At 45.4% G+C, this 24,415-nt stretch overlaps 1 protein-coding gene across 1 annotated transcript; it reads right to left on the bottom strand.

Annotated features, from left to right (window-relative positions):
* Window positions 1-1,705: 1,705 nt before the first annotated feature.
* On the bottom strand, window positions 1,706-24,415 carry LOC119962057 (diablo homolog, mitochondrial-like). Its single transcript, XM_038789865.1, has 6 exons — window positions 24,302-24,415; window positions 24,028-24,130; window positions 14,708-14,836; window positions 13,811-13,921; window positions 5,979-6,075; window positions 1,706-2,466 (listed from the first exon to the last, which is right to left on the bottom strand). Exons 1-6 carry the CDS (start codon window positions 24,349-24,351, stop codon window positions 2,249-2,251), a joined length of 708 nt encoding a protein of 235 aa, XP_038645793.1. The 5' UTR covers window positions 24,352-24,415; the 3' UTR covers window positions 1,706-2,248.

Raw genomic sequence — 24,415 nt, forward strand, 5'->3', positions numbered from 1 at the left:
TCCTACCTAATTACATTAAATGCATTTTGTAAATGCAAGTTGCTAATAAAAACAAGCAGATGTCAATGTTTTGCTTGTTAATGGATGTTGGTAATGCACATGTGCAAGATTCAGCAATAACAGAATCAATTGCAAAGTGATTATTCAACTCATCATGGCTGGATAATATTCATCTAGAAGGATCGCCACTGTGGCAAAAGTAAACAATAGTTCAGCCTTCTGCTAGAACAACATTGTTGTAAGTGTTCTCTCCCACCAAAATCCCATTCCAGATGTAACAAGCACCAATCATTGTGCTGAGTTTCACACTAGCCATTCAGGCAATGTCACTAAAATGTACACGTCCCACAACTAAAACGATAGCACTGTGCAACCTGGCACCTTGGTGACTATTTAGCTTCTTGAGAAACAACATAATCAATACTTCATCGCAATCAACTGCTAATGACTCTATCTCTTCCAAAATCTCACAATCAACCCTGTTTGGTCACGTGAATAGTGCTATACTAAACAGAACATTTCTCTCGCTTGTACTTTACAGCATATCTAAGCATTTGTAGAAAGGAACTAAATTTGAAAAAGGCCATCCTACTATAATAGTCATTTTGAAGTTAACAAGTGAGATTGTAACAAATATGTAAAATGCCCAAACTGAGCAAGCTTAGCTCTCTGCGAGGCCTGGATAGAGTGGATGTGGAGAGGATGTTTCCACTTGTAGGAAAAACTAGAACCAGAGGACACCATCTCAGACTAAAGGGACAATCCTTTAAAACAGAGATGAGGAGGAATTTCTTCAGCCAGAGGGTAATGAATCTGTGGAACTCTTTGCCGCAGAAGGCTGTGGAGGCCAATTCACTGAGCGTCTTTAACACAGAGGTAGATTGGTTGGTTAATAAGGGGATCAGGGGTTATGGGGAGAAGGCAGTAGAATGGGGATGACAAAATATCAGCCATGATTGAATGGCAGAGCAGACGCGATGGGCCAAGTGGCCTAATTCTGCTCCTATGTCTTATGGTCTGTCATCACTGGACAATACTGGGCTGTGCATGAAGCTGCCAAAGGGGTAATCCATCAGTCATTATCATAGGATCTCCAGAATGCTGAAGGAGGCCATTTGGCCCTTCAGGTATGCAAAGTTTAGAGGGGATGTGTGAGTCAGGATTTTATACGCAGAGGGTGGAGTGCCTGGAATGCATTGCCAGGGGAGGTTGTGGAAGCAGGTACATTAACAGCAAAAGGCATCTCGACAAATACATGAATAGGATGGGTAGAGAGGGATACTGAGGGTTTTGGCCAAGGGCGAGATCATGACTGGTATAGGCTTGAAGGGCCTGTTCCTGTGCTGTACATACCAGAACACTATATGGGAAGGAGCAATAGGTCATCCCCGCCCTTCCCTCCCTCACAGAAATGTGGACCGATAAACAAACAGATGGATGGATATCTTTCTACCCATGGTTGTAAGGATAATACAAAGAGGATCAAATATTCTGTGAACATTTGCCAGGTTTGCTGATGGGTTCACACTCACCATTCATTTACCAGGTGAAATTGAGAGTTCCGCTCGGATAATATTCTAAACATTCAGTTCGTGGTCTTTTGGTTTGGAATCCGTGGCTTTACAATGAGGAGCTTTTATTAATCACTTCCAGTTTGGTGTGCTGCAATGTCAATTAAATAAAGTCTGGTGCATTAGACAGAAAGGGCAATGGATCAAATCACTTTATTTGGTTGCATGTTTTACAGGGCAAATTATAGGAATAAAAGATAAAGGGGAGCTGGAATATAAAATATAAAGTCAGAAGCAGATCTCCCACCCCATCCGCCCCCAAGCATGGAGCCCCTCATTGTCCAAGCTCATTAGCCTTCAGTTTAGCTGAACGATAAAGCCAACTTCAGAACGTTACTACAGGAATGAAGGATACTTTCCAGTATTGGAGAATGACATAAGTTTCCACCATGGGTTACACACACACACAGCACATCAACACAATTAACATCATGTAAACATAGAACCGTACAGCACAGATCCGATTTTAGGCAAAGCACAATTTTATTTAGAGAATATTTTATGTGGCTTGCTATCATAGAATCTCTACAGAGGTAATTAATTCTAAATTCGCAACAAAAAGAACTGTTGATTACAAAATTGTTATATCTTACAAACATTTGTAAAACCCTTCACATAAGCCGAAACTTCGAGAAATCCCCAATTTCCGAGTGCAGCGAATGGTTTATTTCTACAGATTAGTCTTCCCGTAGATACTGTTCGGGCATTTCTTCTTCTTTTGCTGGCAGGTTCCCAGCTTTCACTGCAGCCTCTTCTATTCTTTTCCCATGAATTTCTTTTGCCTGTACTTGAGCCAATTTAGCCTCGGCTTTGAGGGCCAGTTGTTTAATCTCCTCCACCTGATTCTGTGCCATCTGAATGTGCGTGTGCGCAGTAACCGAGGCGGAATCTGCACCTGTGGGGAAAATACTTTAAAATTAGAGTCCCTACATCGAAGGACCGTGGATGCTGGGTCAATTGAAACGCAAGACAGATCAATGTTGGGCAAGGACATCATAGGAGACAATGGAATTGATATACAGATCAGCCATGGTCAAACGGAATGGCAAAACAGTTTTGGGGGAGCTGGGGGAGAGGAAGGTGGCTAAATAATTTAATCCTATTCCTACGGCATTCGAACCAACAGTGGGAGATGGGAAACAGAAGAAAGGAGGAAGCAAAATCTGATCAAATGCCTTTTCACCTCTTGAGGCAGCAAGCACCGAATTCTTAAGTTCTCTGACAATTGCAAGGGTCCTACAGAAAACAAGGATGTACATACTCCACTCCAATTGATCTGGGTTCACAGCACCACAGCCAGAATTCAACATTATTGGACATCTCAAGACACCACAAAAATTGGAAATATTTATGTTCAACTCAAGCCCGACATAGCTTGGAGTTCACAGCTTGAATTTTCCCCATATTTTTCAATCATTTAATCAATAAATTACTAACTAATCTCCCACCTCAAGAACCGTTGGTGTCACAAATGGAAAAATAATTCACACTGGTCCATCAAGGGTGTCCTTCTGATGCCTAGTGTTGGCAAATTATAAATTGGCACTAATTATTTTGGGCCACTTTCGAAATCTGAAAATCGCCACATTCGTGCCCACCAAATGAAGAGGTGTTGGCAGCTCCAGGTTACCAACGAGAGCAAAAACACAATCCCAGAAAGACATACTCAGCACTCGACAGTGATGAAACTGCTACGGCGCAAGTCAACACTGCTCCCCAGAGAATAAAACTCACCAATGAGTAAACTAAAGGAAATCAAACAAGTAGACTATAGAGAATATTATCCTGCACCCCCACTCCATAAGTAGATTTAACTCTTTCTCCTGATCCCAGAGCTCGTTGCCCTACTCTAGCTCCTAGTCCAGCAATGCCTCAACTTCAAAAAATGATTCTGCTTCTCCCCACCTCTGACCTATTCCAGTCCTTGAACCCTCCAAGAATCTGTGCTCTTCTAGTCCTAGCCTCTTCACATCCCGAATTTCCCCATCAAGCACAACCATGTCTTATGCAGTTTAGGGTCCCAAGTTCTGAACTCCTCTTCCTGAACCTTTCATATTCTCTACCTCCTTTAAAAGGCTATTTAACTTCTTTGACCAAGTTTTTCACCTAAAACATTTGTTATGTGGCTCGCTGTCAGCTTTTTGGTTGATAATGAAGCACCTCGGGATGTTTTACTGTGTCAAAAGTGCTATACAAATGCAAATTGTTGTTCTTCCTCTGTCCATCTACATCTTTCTGCTGAGAGTTATGAACAAACTAACTGGGTAATATGTTTCAAAAACAGCGCAATGGTTTGAAAATAGTCTGCGCGTGTGTACATCCTATTCTCCTTCTTCGACGATCATTCGTTAACAAGTATGACTGTCCACCGAAGAAACTCTGTTATTGGTCGTGGGTAGTAGAGTGGCACAGCAGAAGCATGCTGGGCCCGTAACCCAGATCAATGGATTAAAACCATTCTCTGCTATTAGGGGTGGCACGGTGGCACAGTAATTAGCACTGCTGCCTCACAGCACCAGGGACCCGGGTTCAATTCTGGCCTTGGGTGACTGTGTGGAGCTTGCACATTCTCCCAGTGTCTGATTGGGTTTCCTCTGGGTACTCTGGTTTCTTCCTACAGTCCAGAGATGTGCAGGTAGATGGGCTTGCAGGTATAGGGCGGGGTGCTCTTTTTGGAGGGTTGGTACAGACTCAATGGGCTGAAATGGCCTCCTTCTGCACTGTAGGGATTCTATGGGTTCTGCGGGACCTTGCATGGCTGATGAGCCTAGAGTCACATCTTCGATTGCACACTTGGCAGGTGATTCCAGGAGGTGGGATTGGTCCTTGAACTCTAGATGGCCGGTGATCCTTGAAGAACTGTGTCCCTTCAACTAGGAGGCACCTTCAAGTAGGTCTCTTTTGAGCAAGGATCTCCCTGGCATTGATATCTATCTGGAGGTCAGCTTTCAGGTTATCTTTGAAGTTCTACCTTTGTCTCCCCTTTGTACTGGAGCCTTCCTTGATCTGGTCAAGATTTGCTTTGGCAGTCAGAACTCTGACATCCTAAGCACATGGCCAGCCCCACAGAGTTGGTATTGAATGATCATGGCCTCAATGCTAGTGCTCAAGGTTCCTTCAAGGATACTGATGTTAGCACGCCTGTCTTCCCAGCTGATGCGGAGAATCTCAGACAGCGTTGATAGTACCTCTCCAATGCCTTGAGGTGACGTCTATATGTAGTCCTGAGCCATAAGATTAGTTGGGAGGACGACCACCTTGTCCACAAGGATCTTGGTATCAGCACGGATGTTGCAGTCATCAAAGACTCTCGACCTTAGGCACCCGAAGGAGAATCATGGATTGAAAACAATGTTGGATCTCAGCATCGATGTTAGCCTTAGATGAGAGTTGGCTCCCCAGGTAGGGGAAATGTTCCATGTTTGGTATGGTTTTTCCATTTATCTTGGAGTGAGAGATTAGATCTTGCACTGGGATGGGTTGATAAAGGACTGGAGCCTTCTTGATTATCCAAGTTCAAGACTTCCTCGAGACATCCACAATAAAATCACTGGCCCATGATCAACTTCGTCATCGCCCGATCCAGAGACCGGATGCCCTCATCACCAAAGCAATGACCAGTGCAGATGACTGCTGGACAGACCATCGGCTCATCCGCTCCTCTTGTTCATTAAACTCCACCAGAACCAGCGGAAGATGAAGAAACAGTTCAGAAAAAAGGTCAATGTTGAGCTGCTTCGAGAGCCAAGCATGCTAGTGAACGTCCAATAATGTCTTCTCTAAAATCTCTGAAATGGCCACTTTTGTTTTTGTTCTTGCTCTGTCCTTCCACAGCTTTATGCTGATTGAGTCATCAATGAGCAAACTATCTGGGTAATACGTTTCAAAAACTTCTTCAGCGCAATGGTTTGCAAATAGTGTGCGTGTGTGTGTATACAATAGATACTTTAAATTATTCTATCCAAGTATTTCCATTGTATATTTAACCTAGTCTTTGGCTTCCAGGAGTCAAATTCGCTAAAAACTTTTAATAGCAATTGTATTGATGTTTAATCAGATGCTCAATGATGACTGCCTCAGTCTTATTCATGAAACGCTCCAAACACGACGTGTATGGAGTACAAACAATGCTTCCAGTCGAAGAGTTTCACTCATGTCTTTCTCAAGTATCTTCACTTGAAAATTGCTGCAACCAAAGTGTCACTGAGTGTCTTTCACACAGAGATAGATAGGTTTTTGATCAATAAGGGGATCAGGGTTTATGGGGAGAAGGCAGGAGAACGGGGATGAGAAAAAAGATCAGCCATGATTGAATGGCGGAGCAGACTCAATGGGCCGAGTGGCCTAATTCTGATCCTATGCCTTATGGTCAAACCATCTCTTTCAGAGTTTCAATGTGCACAATACCTGCTTGATATGCAGCCTCAGCTGCCTTTTCAGAGAGGCTGACTGCAGCCATCCACCTGGCCTCAAAACTTAGATATTTTTCTCGATGCATGTTCATCTGTAATTAATTTCAAAAGATATCAAAAGTTATAAATCACTAGCAGCATACCTGGAAATAAATAGAAAGTTTTCAAGTGTTTTTTGCAAACAATATACACATCTCTTTATGTATCCTCCATGGGGAAATTTAATTTGTTTTTAAGATTCTTTCAGTTATAAATAATTTTAATAAATTATTTAAAATTAAATTGAATATGACAAGGTATCAGAGGTTCAAATTATTGCATTTAGGATCAATATATGGAAGCTTTATTTCACCCAGGAGTGACGATACACATAATGTGGACTTCCCCAGACAGTAATGGAGATGAAAACCCTCGACTCATTTAAGAACCAACTCGATGTTGCGTTGGAGATACTTTAGGGACATTTTGGAAGGTCAGGCAGAATGGCTTCTTCATCCGTAATATTCCTGTAACTTCTGAAAATTAGCACTGGGGACTTCCGGTTGTGGCTATGTGGAGCTAAGCCGCACGTTCGGCAGCTCCCGCTACTAAAGGACTTTCGAGCCTATTTGAGGGCCCGTTTCAACAAATCCTGGCGGGGGAAGGTGTTTGGAGGAGCAGTCCCAGAAATTTATGGTGCTCACCGAGAGTGGGGCAAAGGAAAAGGCTGCAGCAGCTCCCCAAGAAAAGTGGGGGAAGAAGGACAAAATGGCGGCCGGCGGAACACCCGAAGACTGGTGGAAGTGGGCGCAGGAGCAGCAAGTTGCTCTTCTGCGCTGTTTTGCGGAGCTGAAGGCTGAGTTGCTGGACTCCCTGAATGCGACTACCAACAGGCTGCTTGAGACCCAGGCGGCCCAGGAGGTGTCCATTCAGGAGTTGCAGCAGCAGGCGGCTGAGCGGGAGGAGGAGGCCGTGGTCCTCGTGGGGAAAGTGGAGTTGCACGAGGCACTTCACAAAAAGTGGCAAGACCGCTTGGAGGAGCTGGACGTTCGCACGAGGTGAAAGAATTTGAGGATCCTGGGCCTGGCGGAGGGGCTGGAGGGGTTGGATCTCCCGTCGTATGTGACCACGGTGTTGAGCTCGTTGATGGGAGCGGGGTCCTTCCATTTGCCCCTGGAGCTTGAGGGAGCCCACAGAGTGCTGGCCAGGAGGCCCAAGACAAATGAACCCCCGCGGGCGGTGCTGGTGCGGTTCCATCGATTCAGCGACCGGGAGTGTGTGCTGTGCTGGGCCAAGAAAGAGAGGAGCAGCAAGTGGACGAATTCGGTAGTGCGAATCTACCAGGACTGGAGTGCGGAGGTGGCTAAGCGGCTGGCCGGGTTCAACCGGACGAAGGCGGTGCTGCATGCCAAGCAGGTCAGATTTGGAATGCTGCAGCCTGCGCGCCCGTGGGTGACATATAAGGACCGGCACCACTACTTCGAGTCCCCGGAGGAGGCGTGAGCCTTTGTACAGGCGGAGAAGCTGGACTCGAACTAGGGTCTGGGGGCACACTATGGTCGTTGCTGTTTTTGCTGTTGCTGTTTTGTAACTTTGACATGTGTTTTCTATGATGGTTTTTTGCTCTGTTTCCGGGTGGGTCTGTCTGTTGGGTATGGTTTTGGGTTATGTGGGGAATGTTGGGGGTTTGTGTTTTTTATTTTCTCTTCTGTACGGGACTGGGGGTTGGGGTGAAACTGGATTTTGGGGAGCTGCGTCAGAAGGGTGGGGTGGGGCAGTGTGAAAGCGCGGACTTTCCTCTGGTTTCCCGCGCTGCGGGGCAGGGGGGGGTGGAGCTGGCGGTGGGGGCGTGGCCTCTACTGGTTTTTTTCCCCGCGCTGAAGCGGTGCCAAGGAGGTGTGGCAAGAGGGAGATGACTCCATGTCGGGAGGGGACGGGTTTTGGCGGGAGCTGCCGGGGTCAGCAGAAGTCAGCTGACTCACGGAAGTACCATGGAGGGTGCGTCGCGGCTAGGAGGGGTCCTAGCCTTGGGGGGGGGGGGATACCGGGTTGCTGCTGGAATGGCCAGGAAGGAGCTGGTGTGGGCCGGGGGGGGTAGAGGAGAGGCGTTATCGCCATGGGGAACGGGTCAGGCGGGGCGAGCTGGCCTGGGGCGAGCAGTCGATAAGCTATGGCTAGCCGGCGGGGGAGAGGGGCGGGTTGCCCTCTGATCCGGCTGATTACCTGGAACGTGAGGGGGCTGAATGGGCCGGTTAAGAGAACTAGGGTATTTTCTCACCTGAAGGGGCTGAAGGCGGACGTGGCTATGCTCCAGGAGACCCACTTGAAGGTGGCGGACCAGGTTCGTCTGAGGAAGGGGTGGGTGGGGCAGGTTTTTCACTCAGGATTGGACGCGAAGAACCGGGGGGTGGCGATTCTGGTGGGGAAGAGGGTGGCATTCGAGGCGGCTGAGGTGGTGTCGGACAAGGAGGGCAGATATATTATGGTAAAGGGTAGGCTGCAGGGAGAGAAGGTGGTGCTGGATAATGTATATGCCCCGAATTGGGATGATGCTGGCTTCATGAGGCGCATGTTGGGCCGCATTCCGGACCTGGAGGCAGGGGGCCTGATCATGGGGGGGGGAGACTTTAACACAGTGCTAGATCCCCCACTGGACCGGTCCAGTTCAAGGACGGGTAGGAGACCGGTGGCGGCCAAGGTGCTGAGGGGGTTTATGGACCAGATGGGAGGGGTGGATCCCTGGAGGTTTGGGAGGCCGAGGGCGCAGGAGTATTCCTTTTTCCCCCATGTCCATAGGGTTTATTCCCGAATAGATTTTTTCGTCCTGAGCAGGGGATTGATCCCAAAGGTGCAGGATGCCGAGTATTCGGCCATAGCAATTTCAGACCATGCTCCGCACTGGGTCGATCTGGAGATGGGGGAGGCGCGGGACCAGCTCCCGCTATGGCGCCTGGATGTGGGGATGCTGGCTGATGAGGTGTGTAGGAGGGTCCGGGGAAGTATTGAGGGGTATCTTGAGACCAACGACATGGGGGAGGTCCGGGTGGGGATGGTCTGGGAGGCTCTGAAAGCAGTGATCCGGGGGGAGCTGATCTCCATCCGGGCCCATAGGGAAAGGAGGGAGATGAGGGAGAGGGAGAGACTGGTGGGGGAGCTCCTGGATGTGGATAGGAAGTACACGGAGGCACCGGAGGAGGGGTTTCTGGGGGAACGGCATAGTTTGCAGGCCAAGTTCGACTTGTTGACCACCAGAAAGGCGGAGACACAGTGGAGGAGGGCACAGGGCGCGGTATAGGAGTATGGGGAGAAGGCGAGCAGGATGTTGGCGCATCAGCTCCGTAGGCGAGATGCAGCTAGGGAAATTGGTGGAGTGACAGATAATGATGGGAATGTGGTGCAGAAGGGGGCAGAGGTAAACGGGGTCTTTAGGGACTTCTACGAGGAACTGTACCGGTCGGAGCCACCGATTGGGGGGGGGGGGGTGGGGGGGGGGGGATGGAGAGCTTCATGAACAGGCTATGTTTCCCAAAGGTTCAAGAGGAGCTGGTAGAGGGGCTGGGGGCGCCGATAGAATTGGAGGAGCTAGTCAGGGGGATTGGTCAAATGCAGTCAGGTAAGGCGCCGGGGCCGGATGGGTTCCCGGTGGAATTTTATAAAAAGTATGCGGATCTGGTGGGTCCCCTGTTGGTGCGAGCTTCAATGAGGCATGGAAGGGGGGGGGGCTTTGCCCCCAACAATGTCGCGGGCGCTGATCTCTCTGATCCTGAAGCAGGATAAGGACCCCTTGCAGTGTGGATCATACAGGCCTATCTCGCTCCTCAATGTTGACGCTAAGTTGCTGGCGAAGATCCTGGCCATCAGGATAGAGGACTGTGTGCCAGGGGTGATACACGAGGATCAGACAGGATTTGTCAAGGGACGGCAGCTCAACACGAATGTGCGGAGATTGCTAAATGTTATTATGATGCCGGCGGTGGAGGGGGAGGCGGAGATAGTGGTGGCGCTGGATGCAGAGAAAGCGTTTGATAGAGTTGAGTGGGGGTACCTGTGGGAGGTGCTGGAGCGGTTCGGATACGGGGAGGGGTTCATCAAATGGGTGAGGTTGCTCTACGTGGCTCCGATGGAGAGTGTAGTTACCAATGGAAGGAGATCGGAGTACTTCAGGCTCTACCGTGGGACCAGGCAGGGGTGTCCCCTGTCCCCCTTGCTCTTTGCACTGGCGATAGAACCTCTGGCTATGGCGTTGAGGGAGTCAGGGAGATGGAGGGGTCTGGTGCGGGGTGGGGAGGAACATCTGGTATCGCTGTATGCGGACGACCTGCTGTTGTATGTGGCGGACCCAGAAGGGGGAATGCCGGGGTGATGGAGCTGTTGGCGGAGTTTGGGAGCTTCTCGGGCTATAGTTAAATTTAGGCAAGAGTGAGGTATTTGTAGTACACCCGGGTGATCAAGAGGAGGGAATTGGGAGGCTCCCGTTTAGGAGGGCAGTGAAGAGTTTCAGATACCTGGGGGTGCAGGTGGCCAGGAGTTGGGGGACTCTCCATAAGCTTAATTTTACCAGGCTGGTGGAGCAGATGGAGGAGGAATTTAAAAGGTGGGACATGGTGCCGCTATCACTGGCGGGTAGAGTGCAGTCCGTCAAAATGACGGTTCTCCCGAGGTTCTTGTTCCTCTTTCAGTGTTTGCCCATCTTTATCTCTAGGGCCTTTTTTAGGAGGGTGACTAGCAGCATCATGAGCTTTGTTTGGGCGCATGGGACCCCGAGGGTGAAGAGGGTCTTCTTGGAGCGGGGTAGAGATGGTGGGGGGCTGGCGTTACCCAATCTCTCAGGGTATTATTGGGCAGCCAATGTGTCGATGGTGCGCAAGTGGGTGATGGAGGGGGAGGGGGCAGCATGGAAATGGATGGAGAGGGCGTCCTGTGGAGATACAAGCCTGGGGGCCCTGGTAACGGCGCCGTGGCCGCTCCCTCCTACGAGGTATACCACGAGTCTGGTGGTGGCGGCTACCCTCAAGATTTGGGGGCAGTGGAGGCGACATAGGGGAGAAGTGGGGGGCTCGATGGAGGCTCCGTTAAGGGGGAACCATCGGTTCGTCCCGGGGAACATTGATGGGGGGTTCCAGGGTTGGCACAGAGCAGGCATCAGACAGCTGAGGGACCTGTTCATCGATGGGAGGTTTGCGAGCCTGGGGGAGTTGGAGGAGAAATTTGGGCTCCCCCGGGGAACATGTTCAGGTAAAGGCGTTTGCTAGGCGGCAGGTGGAGGGATTCCCTTCGCTTCCCGCGAGGGGGGTGAGTGACAGGGTGCTTTCGGGGGTCTGGGTTGGGGAGGGGAAGGTATCTGATATCTTCAAGGTAATGCAGGAGGTGGAGGAGGCGTCAGTAGAGGAGCTGAAAGCTAAGTGGGAGGGGGAACTGGGGGAACAGATCGAAGGTGGGACATGGGCTGATGTCCTCATGTGCGCGGCTTAGCCTCATCCAATTCAAGGTGCTGCACCGGGCCCACATGACTGGGACAAGGATGAGTAAGTTCTTTGGGGATGAAGACAGGTGTGTCAGGTGTTCGGGGAGTCCAGCGAACCATGCCCATATGTTCTGGGCATGCCTGGCACTGGAGGAGTTCTGGAAGGGGGTGGCGAGGACAGTGTCGAGGGTAGTAGGATCCAGGATCAAGCCAGGCTGGGGACTCGCGATTTTTGGGGTTGGGGTGGAGCCGGGAGTGCAGGAGGTGAAAGAGGCCGGTGTGCTGGCCTTTGCGTCCCTGGTAGCCCGGCGGAGGATCTTGCTACAGTGGAAGGATGCGAGGCCCCCAAGCGTGGAGACCTGGATCAACGACATGGCGGGTTTCATTAAGCTAGAGAAGGTCAAATTCGCCCTGAGGGGATCGGTACAAGGGTTCTTTAGGCGGTGGCAACCTTTCCTCGACTTTCTGGCTCAACGAGAGGGAACTAGGTCAGCAGCAGCAAACCAGGGGGGGGGGGGGGGAGGAGACGATGACTATATTTGCTTATTTAATTTTAATTTATTTTTAAGTTCTCTTGTTGTTTACTGGGTTTGGGGGGGTGGGGGGGATGTGATACATGCGTTGATACGGTCTTGGGGGTGTTACAGTTATTATGGGTTATATTGTTGCTTTTCATTGTTTGTTGTCATATTTTCTGTAAAAAGTGCCAATAAAAATTTTTTTTTTAAATTAGCACTGGAAAAAGTCGGTTTATAATAAACAGTATTTAATTGCAATGTAATTGGTGTTCTCATTTTACAATATGTTCCCAACCTTCTGAAGTGGTGTGGTTTCTGAATATTAACTATTTACAGGTAGGCTGTGCGGAGGGTTAACACACCTTCTTTGGACCTCTGAAACCTGGATTTAAAACTAACTTTGCCGAATAGGATAGGCCTCTTTTTTCTGGCGGCCACTCCCTATATGAAAGGTGGATGGGCAGTCTCAATTGGATCGTTTGGTCACTGATGTTAGGAAAATGTTCGCTGCCCATTGTAGCTTTAAAGTACACATCATTTGGCAGGAAGCATTGAAATATACTGCAGCCTGATGGGTATTCGGAAAGACACCTGCAAAGCCTGATGGTCAAAGAGGGTCTGCAGTGAACAGGATGTGCAGCCAGGGAGTGAGCACAGGGACTGATTAGACATTAGCTGTTGCTATGTCTTCAATGGACAAGTGATTGAACACAGATCCCTGAAAGCAGCACGGTAGCACGGTGGTTGCACTGTGGCTTCACAGCACCAGTGTCCCAGGTTCGATTCCCGACTGGGTCACTGTCTGTGCGGAGTCTGCACGTTCTCCCCTTGTCTGCGTGGGTTTCCTCCGGGTGCTCCGGTTTCTTCCCACTAGTCCCGAAAGGCGTGCTGTTGGGTAATTTGGATATTCTGAATTGTCCCATGTACCCGAACAGGCTCCGGAATGTGGTGACTAGGGGATTTTCACAGTAACTTCATTGCAGTGTTAATGTAAGCCTACTTGTGACAATAAAGATCATTATTACAAAACAAAAGAAATCTGACCCGAGAGAGAGTCATGATTCCTGAGCATTCGTGACTAATAGACTAGTGGCTCACTGTGAGTACATGACTGGAAGCATGAGCAAGATCTGCATAAAAAGGAGACACAAAGGAACTTCTGGAGCGATAGCCTGTAAAAATAACCATCGTGTAAAGCAGAGCCCTGGATCCGGAACCCAAAGAGGACATCAGAATCCACCATGAGGGAAACTGATCACTTCACCTCTCTTTTAATATAAATTTAAAGTACCCAATTATTTCTTTCCAATTAAGTGCCAATTTAGCATGGCCAATTCACCTACTCTGCACATCTTTGGGTTGTGGGGATGAGGCCCACGCAAACACGGGGAGAATGTGCACACTTCACACGGAGAGTGACTCTGGGCCCAGATTGAACCCAGGTCCTCAGCCAAGTGAGGCAGAAGTGCTAACCACTGCGCCACCGAGCCATCCATCACTTCACCTCTTAACGGCTGGTATTTAGGTATTTATGATGTGGAGATGCCGGTGTTGGACTGGGACGAGCACAGTAAGAAGTCTTACAACACCAGGTTAAAGTCCAACAGGTTTGTTTCAAACACGAGCTTTCGGAGCACTGCTCCTTCCTCAGGTGAGGAATACCTTTAGGTATTTAGGCAGTGAGTTTTGATGCCTTTTGAGAACAGAGTTCTGATAATGGTGTGTAATAGAGCTTTTGATACTTTTTATAGTGGCTGTTTGATATTTCTGTGGTAACTTGGTAAGTTACAATAAGGAGATTGTTGTATAATAATTTGAGTGTTTTGTCCGTAATGAGAGTTGACCGAAGTGGAGGTGTAACAATACCTTTACGCGAGCCTCAATAATGACTTGCCAAATAGCTTCTTCCTCTTTTTCACTTATATGGCCCACTAGGCCAGCATACCTCCGCTGAAGTGAGATCAGGGTGTGGACAGCCTAGAGCATAACAACATATTTATTACAAGACATTTATTTATTTTAGAAAAGAAAAATACAATTGTTTCCTTTCTCTAGCACTTTAATGGACTGCTATCTAGTTGGGTTAGGGGAAATCATGAGATTCAACTAATTTATATAAAAAGTTACATATTGATAACATTGCAATCTCCCGGAGCAGTAGCTTTCCATAAAGAAAATAGAAGGATTTTTTTAAAACAATGTACTAGCGATAAACAGGATCTGCTTTTCAACTACGTTGCAGAATTAATGGACCAAACCGCCTCTTTTGTGTTACACTTGTTAAGCTCCGATGGTAACTCTATAATAACGAAGAAGCAAGTCTTGCAAGTTCAGTAATCATTTTTCCAACAACAAAAGTGCCGCCTGTATCCCCATTATATATTGGTACAATCTATTAAACAATAAGCTCAATCTGGTAAATATTAAAACGCAAATTCTAACTTAAGTACTAGGGAACACTCACTCTTTCCTAACAACACTATTCTATGATTCTATATATGTTGACACGATTGGGGGAGGTTGGTTTGCTTATCACCACTAGGAATGTACGGTGCCCAGGCACAGCACATTACTTTAGCCTCTGGCAAGCTGTGTAATTACCTATCAGAGTAGCAAATGAAAGCTCAACTGACTGCAAATTGCAGCAGGTGAAGGAAGCAATCTGGTGATGCAAACTCCCAACAGGAAAAATAAATAAATAAAATTGTAACTTTGGGATTCTTTTCAATTTTAAACAGAAAAAGCAATTTTCCTTCAGCATACCTTAGTATATTCGGTTAAAGCATCAATTAGTGCAAGTGTTGTTTGTGACAAAAAGGTATTGGCACCATCAGTCACCAATGAGACAGCCCGTTTGATCAAATCTTCATGAGTGAGAGAAGTTGATTCAGACTGTTGTAGAAAATAAATGCAGATGTTAGGTATTGTCAAGTGGTCGGGGAAAATAAGTTACTGTTTCCTGTGCCAACACTTCACCCGAACTGAAAACTTAATTTATGCAAGAAAAGAGAAAGGAAAAGAGATGTCCCAATAACGAATGGCCTAGATTTTACATGGATGATAAAATTGAGGCCATCAGCACTCACCTCATCGTGGAGTAAATTCTATAGTCTGCACGAGTGCAATTAAACATGTAAATGTGGGAACTGCAGTGCGTGTCACCCTGCCCCTGCACAAACTGCACTATTACAGAATATTGCCAATCGACATGGCTTGGAAACAGTGGCATGCAGAGGGGGGGGCCGACGGTGCATTGGCCACGGGCATCCAATCAGAGAAGGGAAAAAAAACATTTTTTTTTAATTTTTAAAAAAAATTTAGATTAGCCAATTATTTTTTTCAATTAAGGGGCAATTTAGCATGGCCAATCCACCTACTTTGCACATTCTTTGGGTTGTGGGGGCAAAACCAACGCAGACACGGGAGAATGTGCAAACTCCACACGGACATTGACCCAGAGTCGGGATCGAACCTGGGACCTCAGTTCCGTGAGGCGGTTGTGCTAACCACTAGGCCACCGTGCTGCCCCAGAGAAGGAAATAAGATAGTAATTTTAAAATTTCAGCGGTGATAAATCAACTTTTGGAGGCTCACCACACTGCAGAGGCAGTTGTTAGCCCTTTATTCCTTTAACATGGTGTACCCTTTCTGTCTAGAGAAAATGGTCCTTCTCCCCATCCCCCCACACGCATGCAGATGATGTACGTGGTGCAACCATAAAAAGCAACAAGCAGACGTGGCTGTTCGTTCCTGCGTTTCCTCGAATCATAACTCGTCTTTTCTTCAGCTTTTTGTGCATCTAGATTAGTTCTTTTACCTACTCAGGTCAGTGAATAGCTCTAGAACAGGTGCAACTACGGTTTTTATAGATTTTTTGGCGATATTTAATGAAATATTTACGTGGGATGTAGTAAGAGTGAAGCCTGGATGATCAGAGGACTGCTATGGCATTTAATCTCGGAATAGGAGACATTTATTCCTTAACATGCTAATATTCGAATACAGATACCACTAATTTGCAAGTCTATGATATAAATTGCACAAAATTATCAGTGGAGAATCAGTGTGAAATAATTTGATACGAAGGAACAAAGAAATGAAATATGGTTTATCCGTCTGCAACTGACCGATTGTTTACCATTTTCTTCCCATTTTCTCATGCGTCTTACGGTTTTTGAGATAGAAAATGAAATGTTACGAGTATTTTGTGTACAACCGAGTGGAGCACAGAACAGGAAAAAAAAGAGGGCCAGAGTCGAAGAAGAGTCCCATCAAAGAGGGGCATTAGATGCATGGATAAAAAGAAGTAAAGAAGAAGTAGGAGAACCTGGAGAAGTAAACGATGACGTGGGTGCAGAGAAGGAATTTTCTGATACGGATTCAGCTCGGTCAGAACATAATACTCTCTCTCCTCAGTCTCGTTGTCAGGATGATGAACCATGTGAAGAAAATAAAGAAAATATTTGCATATTTTTGCAAAGAAGCGATTTTGGCTGTTTGAAGAAACCGATTCCAGATCATTTGAAGATGACAATATTACAACATGGCCCTGAAAGATATCAGAATAAAAGTGGTCCATTTGCTGAGAAGGATGGGAGATCATTTTCCAAACAGTGGTTTGATAAAGTTTCCACAAACGGAGAAATTGTGGAGAGAAAATGGTTGTTATACTCCCCATATCGGAAAGCATGCTACTGTTTGTTTGCGTTTTGTTTTCAAAGGAGCATTTGTCGTCTGTGTCAAACTTTGGAAAGGAAGACGGTTTCTCCACTTGGAGAAAATTAAATCCAACAATACCTGACCATGAGAAAAGCCCTTCTCATAGAGCTCACATGAGGGAATACCTGAACCTTGTAGTTCGACTCCATCATTCAACTACGATAGATGCTGAACTTCAACAGCAAATGTCTGCTGAAAAGAAAAGATGGAAAGCTATAACTGAACGGATTGTCGAGGTTATATCCTTTCTGGCAAAACAGAATCTGGCCTATCGTGGACATCGAGGAGAAGGAATATCTGGGTTATCAGAGCCAGGGGAGACAGTCAGTGAAAATACAGGAAACTTTCTAGCAACAATCAGACTTTTGGCCAAATATGATGACATCTTAGCAAAACACTTGCAGAGAGGGAAAGAGAAACCAAAAAGTGTCACCTACTTGTCCAACAGAATTCAAAACGAAATAATCAATCTTCTTGGTGAAACTGTCAAGAAAAATATAATTTCCGAAATTAAGGACGCAAAATATTTTAGCATGATGCTGGATTCAACTCCAGATATTGCCCATGAAGATCAGGTTTCTGAAATTCTGCGTTACGTTCATATTGATGAAAACAGAAAAGTAGAAATAAAGGAGACATTTCTGGGATTTTTTCAAGTCAACAAGAAAGATGCAGTCAGCCTGGTAAATAAAATTCAGGAAAAATTGGAAGAAGACAAAATTTCCATGAATGACTGTCGTGGTCAAGCATATGATAACGCAGCAGCTATGGCTGGAGTGAGAGGAGGTGTTCAACAAAAAATTCTTGAAGTTAACCCAAAAACTGTGTTCGTGAACTGCGAGAACCACAGCCTCAATTTGGCCTGTGTCCATGCAAGTGAGGTGCAACCTGTTGTTGTTACATTTTTTGGCATTCTAGAAAAACTCTTTACTTTTTTTTCTTCATCTACTTCTCGTTGGGAAGTGTTAAAATCATTTGTCACTCGGACTGTGAAAAGACAGTGTGACACAAGATGGAGTTCCAGCCATGATGCTGTGCAAGTAATTCACGAAGAGTGTGACAACGTTATTGCAAGCCTTCAACACCTGCTGGAAGGAGAATTTTCAAGGGAAACTAAATCTGATGCAGGATCGCTACTTAACTCTATTCAACAGTTCCCGTTTATAGCTTTATTAAATTTTTGGTACTCAGTTTTATCATCAGTGGAGAAAGTCTCAAAACGTTTGCAGGATCCGAAAATGGGGTTCCATGAAGCTTCTTGTGATCTGAGAGGACTTATTCATATCTTGAATTTGAAGAATGACGAAATTATCCACAATGCAATAGATTTAGCCAATGAATATTGTGAAAATTGGGGAATACCAATTGCACAAACAAGGAGAAGAAGAAGAATGCCTGGAGAGTCAGCAAGAGATAGTGGACTGACGGCACAAGAAGAAATGAATAGAGTAATGGTAGAGATTGTGAACAGATTAAAAACTGAAATTGAAGACCGCAGTGTCCGTCTTCAAAGACTCAGTGACCGATTTTCTTTTCTTCTGAACTTGAATTCAGTAGTGATTGAAGATGAACAAGAAAGAGAGAAATTAAAAAAGGAATGTTCAGACTTTGCAAATTATTATGACAATGATGTGGTTGCAATTCAGTTATATGACGAAATTATTGATTTTCTGATGCTCCTTCGAGCTGGAGGGAATAGAGTTCCCCCTGATCCTAAAGATGCTCTGGAGTCTTTACTGCAGTATGGGAGGGATGTCTTTCCGACGCTGTGTGTTTCATACAGATTACTGCTTACAATTGCATTTTCAGTCGCAAGCTGTGAAAGGTCATTTTCAAAACTGAAATTAATAAAAACATATCTGAGGTCTTCTATGTCACAGGAGCGACTGACCAACCTGGCTTTAATAAGCATTGAAAAAGAATTTCTCACAGCTGATGTAAAAAGTGGAGTAGTTCAGGTGTTTTGTGACAGGAGGTATCATTTGGGGAAAAGAACTTAATAAATTTGATTGATTAATATTAAAATCGAATAAAGCGTTTATTTCATGTTTCATCTGTGTTTATATATTCAAAATGTTTTCCTTTCTCATACTATTTCTCAGTATATTAGGCCTTATACTTGAGTCTTTGGGGCATACAATCAAGATTTGCCCCGGGCATCACCAGACCTCTGCACGCCGCTGCTTGGAAAGACACAAAGCAGCATGAAATGTGGGTCCTTTACCCACCAAAATGGCAGCGAAGGTTAAGTCTGGTGCATGGAGTGTTGTGTTTCATTTCAAAAAGCTGCGATAAATGATTATTAGTGCCAAACAACCTCTCTGGGCCTGAAAATATAAATGTTATAAACGTGGACTCTCATTCAATCAGAAGTTCGTGTTCAGGATTTTAAAAGCTTTTTAAAAAAAACTTTTTCTCTATGTATCTTATCTTTTGCTCTTAATCCCATATTTCTTTTTCAATCTTTAGTTAGCTTTCTGTACATAATTTAAATCTAATTTATACGTGTTGGTTTAAATTCTGCCTGGCTCAATGAGGATTCAACAATCTTATTGGGTGAAAAACCTTGCTGTTTCTTGTCCAGCTCACAGGCAGCACAGGTGCCCTGTGGAAGGCACTGTGCTGGACTTGACGCCCAATTAGAGCTCAAAAGTCCACGTAAACTCAGTGGGCTTCCTATCAGCACTGGAAGGACACATGTCATTGCTTCTCTGCTGACCATAAAATCTGGGCCAGCGGGATTAAGAATTTGCAAATCATTTTACTGGGAATTGTTAGATGCTATGAGAGATCAATGAGATTGTGGAGAAAACAACAAAACAACTCGAAAAGCGACAACACCTTGGAAAGTTATTGGAGATGCCAATCGAAACAGTGACTAAAAATAGGGGGAAGGTAGAAAACAAAGGGTCAGTGCACCTTTTATGAATCTATTTAAAGGAAAGCAATTATGCATTTATTAACATTCAACTCTAACAAAAGTATAACTCTCAATAGCTACAAAAAGTGCTGGTAATCCAATGTATATGCATCCTGCCATTAAATTGGTGTTGCTACATCCAAAGTGGATGAACAATACATACTGCAGCTCTCAGAGATATTTCAAGATGAAAAGGTGCATCTTTAATAGTCATATAAGTAAATAGTCCTGACAGCAAAATTGAATTCAAGTCCTAAATTGGTTAGCATGAATTATACCCCATAAAGCAATGTTCTTCAAAGTCGGGGGCACGATCCACGGGTGGGTCGCGGGCAGGTGTCGGGAGGGTCGCGCAGCCGTTGTTCGCGGCGGTCCCGATCGCGCAAATCCCCGCGCAGCAGCCGGCTTTTCATAATGCCGGCTGCAAGCGGCCGCGAACATGTTAAAAAACAAATTGCCCGCATTGCGCATGTGCGCACGACAATCGGGCACGCATCCGCAGTGCGCCCGCTATTTTTTTAAACCATTGCAGCTTTTTGTTTTACAAGTTCTGTAGTGGTTTTTATTAATTTATTGGATTCATTTAATTTTTATTTTTTTCATTTTATCTTTTTTTACAAGTTTGGGGGAGGTTTTATTTTATAAACTTTTACAGGAAAAAAATTCAGAACTTTGGACAGATGGAGACTCCATACTTTCCAACACCAGAAGGCTTCACCTTCATCCAACAGGTTCCATTGGAGGAGCGTGTACGAGGGCCAAAGGGACCCAAAACCATTTCCTCCATTTTTGTCAGCAGCAAACAAGGTAAGAGAAAATGGTGGGTCGCTCAATTTTCGGCCGGCGTGGGTCGCAAAGGTCAGCCGGGTCGGGTCCCGAAGGTTGGCCAGTTGGTAAAAATAGGTCCCCGGAAAAAAAGTTTGAAGAACACTGCCTTAAAGTGGCCACAATGAAATATTACTCATCAACAACATACTGACATTATCCAATGGATATGCTCAAGTATAGCAGCAAATTCTGCCCAAGGAGCACGAGTTATGTACAAACCCTTTGTTGTTCAGAGATCACATTGCATCCATGTAAAAGGGGATCTGTACAGTTTTATTAAATAAAAACAGATTCTACAAGCTGGGGGGGGATGGAAAGGGGGAAAAATAAATCAGTTATGGCGCAATGTTTCTCTTCATCCAGCTTCAAAATAGTGTAACCAGGCACAAGAAAACATGATTGAAAAGCATATGGCAAACGATCGACACAGATGTTAAAACAACGTAGCTGTGCTGGTCCAGCAGGTACTTGCTTAGAGTGAGCCCATCAGCAAACGTCTTCCAGCTGAACTGCTTTGTTTCAACAGCACAGGTTCAGGACTGTAAGCAGGTGTGAGGGGAGGGAATGGAAGGAACATCTGCAGTAAATCTGGTTCTGCAGGCTATCTTATTGTGGATGGCTAATGAAAAGATGCTCCTCTCTCAAACATGTGTGGTAGCAAGCTGAGCAAGGAGAGTAAGCTACTATGTATAAACAATGGATGCAGTGATTAGATCTTACCCGTTATAAATCAGAGTGTCAAAATAAAAGGTATCTTTCCATTCTGTGCAACAGCTTTCTATGTGTTATATTGTGAACTGATGCCCTGAAACACACTAGTAGGTCACATTATAAGCCCGGGACATGAAAATGTCCAAGAATGCTGGGTTCATCTTTTGCAAATTCACTGCATTGTTCAGCATGAGCCTCCCTCTGTCATCCAACAATAACTTAAAGCTACAATTAGACATCATCAGAAGCAGCCCATGCCCACATGCAACAAGACCTGGACAACATTTTGGCTTGGGCTGGGAAGTGGCAACTAACACTCGCACCACACAAGTGCCAGGCAATGACCATCTCCAACAAGAGAGGGTCTAACCAACATTCATTCAATGGTATTACCATTGTTGAGTCATCTATCAACAACATCCTGGGGTTTACTATTGACCAGAAACTTAACTGAACCTCCAGTGAGCAACTCACCTGAACCCCAAAGCCTGGCCACATTCTACAAGGTACAAGTCAGGAGCACTACAGAATACGCTCCACTTGCCTGGATGAGTCCGGCTCCAACAACACTCAAGAAGCTTGACACTAACCAGGACCAACTTGCTTTATCCACCACCTTAAATATCCACTCCCTCCACCACCGATGCAGTGGCAGCAGTATGTACCATATAAAAGATGCAAGGCAGAAACTTCAACAGCACCTTCCAAACCTGTGACCTCAACCAGCTAGAAAGTCAAGGGCAGAAGATGCATGAGGCCACCAGCACCTGCAAGTTCCCCTACATGCCACACACTGCCCTGACTCGAGACTATATTGCTGTCACTGGAACTTTCTACACAAACGCACTGTGGGTGTGCCTAGAACAGATGGTCTGCAGCATTTTAAAAAGCAGCTCACGACCTTCTCGAGGGCAGTTGTGGGTGAGCAACAAATACAGGCCTTTCCAGCGATGCTCACATCCCATGGAGACACTGTAACCCACCTTCTAAAGAGCAGCACGGTAAATTATGATACAGGTGCAAACTACAATTAGACTTCTAAATAGCAAGGAGTCCCATTGTGGTGCTTGGCCAGGGGTCACTCCACATACGCTTTGCATCTGTTGCCAAAGATTTAGATTTTAATCAGCAATGTGGCAGCAGCATAATACAACCCTCCGTACCCACAAAATTGAAACAAGGCAACCCAGAGAATAAGAAATAAGCACATGAGATTTCATTTCCTGAGCTCCAAAGAGAAATATCCCAAACTTGGGAGAGGAGAGCAAATGTGGCCACAAACCATTTCGGATAATCCTGCCCAGCAGGATAAATAAATCATGGCTGTTGCCTAATAATAAGGCATCTTCGAAGATGCCTTAATAATTATAAAAAGACGTTAATCTGAAGTTTTAACTAATTTTAAATTGCCTCTTTCCACTGCTCCCAAACACCATTATTTCTCCACTCACTATGAGCAGTCTCTCTCCTTCTGTGACAAAGAGAAGAGGGAATATGAAGAGCAAATGGCCACCCACGAAGGAGTGCATGCACTGGCAGACCCTGAAGTGGAAAGATTGGGGAAGACCTGCCAACTCTGCCACATATTCCTCAGCAGCAGAACCACGATGCTGGCTGTATATCAGGCATGCTTCCTACAGTTTGAAAAAGATAAGAAATAAAAGCTGAGTAGATAAGTGAAGGATTCAGCAAATATTAGCTCACCTATCTCAACATAATTATCCAAAATGTCCTTGACCAATATAGACAAGTTGATCCAAAGAAAACAGGGTTTTAGGTTGTAATATTCAATATAAAACAAAGCACAACAGTTTGTCTTTATACAAGAACTAAGTTTGATCATGTTTAGAATATCAAGTTGAGTTTTGGTCCACTGTCATGCTGGGGTGCAGGAGCTTCTAAAAAGGTGCAGAAGAGGGTCACAAGAATGATTCACTGCTTAAACAACCTTAGACAGGGTTAAAAAGCCAGATGATTTCAGAGTGATGTGACAGATTTGTAAAGATAGTCAAAGGGTTGGATTGTGTTCCAGCTGAAGGGTTATTTATACTTTTAAATTATGCAGATTTAGAGCTAAATTAAATGTTCAGTGGTTATACTTCTCCCAAAGGATTGTAAAACAATAGAAGATGTCGTCAGTTTGCTCAGTGAGCACATAAAAAAGTTTAAAGCACCAATTCCCAGATGGAGCTGAGCTCACGAATTCAAAGAAGGTAACAGAGCGATCAATGTGGTTTCCTGGGCTAGTTATGATCGGGTCAGAGAGTCAGAGAGGAATTTACCCGATTTTAATCTTCCCAACATGGTCTTGAGCTTTTATCTGTTCAATGCTTCATTCACCCAAGACATTAAAGCAAAACACCTACCCTCCACTATACAGCATCTTGCACAACTTCGGGACATCCCTAAAGTTTTAACAGCTAATGAAGAACATAATTATATGACATTTAATCCTGATATTTCATTCTGTGTGGCCTTAACAAATCAGATGGTCTTTTCCTGTCTGTCATTTTGGTAACTTTGCAACCCTGCAAAAAATTCACTGGTAATACTGCATTCTTAGAATGAACGTGAAGAATGCAGGCATTGAATACTTATTTTCAAAATTATATCAGCTCATTTCACAGCAATATCCTCAGTGACTAAATAAGCCACTAGCGTTATGGAACTGTATCAATTGTTAGTTTACACAGATCAGGCCCAAAATGTGCAGAGAGGTTTTAACTTTTCCCAAAAATGACAATTAAATCAGATTACATTGCCTCTCTCAAATGTTCAAATTCCACTTTAGTCATCAGCATTTGCGGGTCTGAACTTCATGCAATAACTACTCTCTCGCTCTCCCTTTCTCAACGCATATACTAGATAACGAGCATACTAACAACGAGATACATTATACCTGTACCTGTGAAATGGGAATAGCTGCCAGTGTTGCGCCCAGTCCCAGCGCCACTCTCTCCCACCTTCTACAGGGGCTCCGGCTGTGGTACCGAGCCATGGAGAAGGTCCTTTTGAAAGACAAAAATAAAGAAGTTAAACCCGGCAGTGGGGCGGTATCACCGACAATGTCACATTCTTGGAGTGTTACATGTCCAAGCGAGTGCAGCACAGACTCTCCGCACCAACTCTATCCAGACATGTAACCAAATGGAATGAATTGACAGTCTGATGTTGATTACCTCGACAAGCGGCTACACCGAGACATCAGCCTATAGAACGCCGCGGCCATTGTATCACCATTCCTTCCAGCTGTTCGTCGTGACGTTTTACTTCAGAAGCCAGCACGTGACCGT

This window comes from Scyliorhinus canicula, chromosome 1 (assembly GCF_902713615.1).
Source record: "Scyliorhinus canicula chromosome 1, sScyCan1.1, whole genome shotgun sequence".
NCBI classification, from domain to species: domain Eukaryota; kingdom Metazoa; phylum Chordata; class Chondrichthyes; order Carcharhiniformes; family Scyliorhinidae; genus Scyliorhinus; species Scyliorhinus canicula.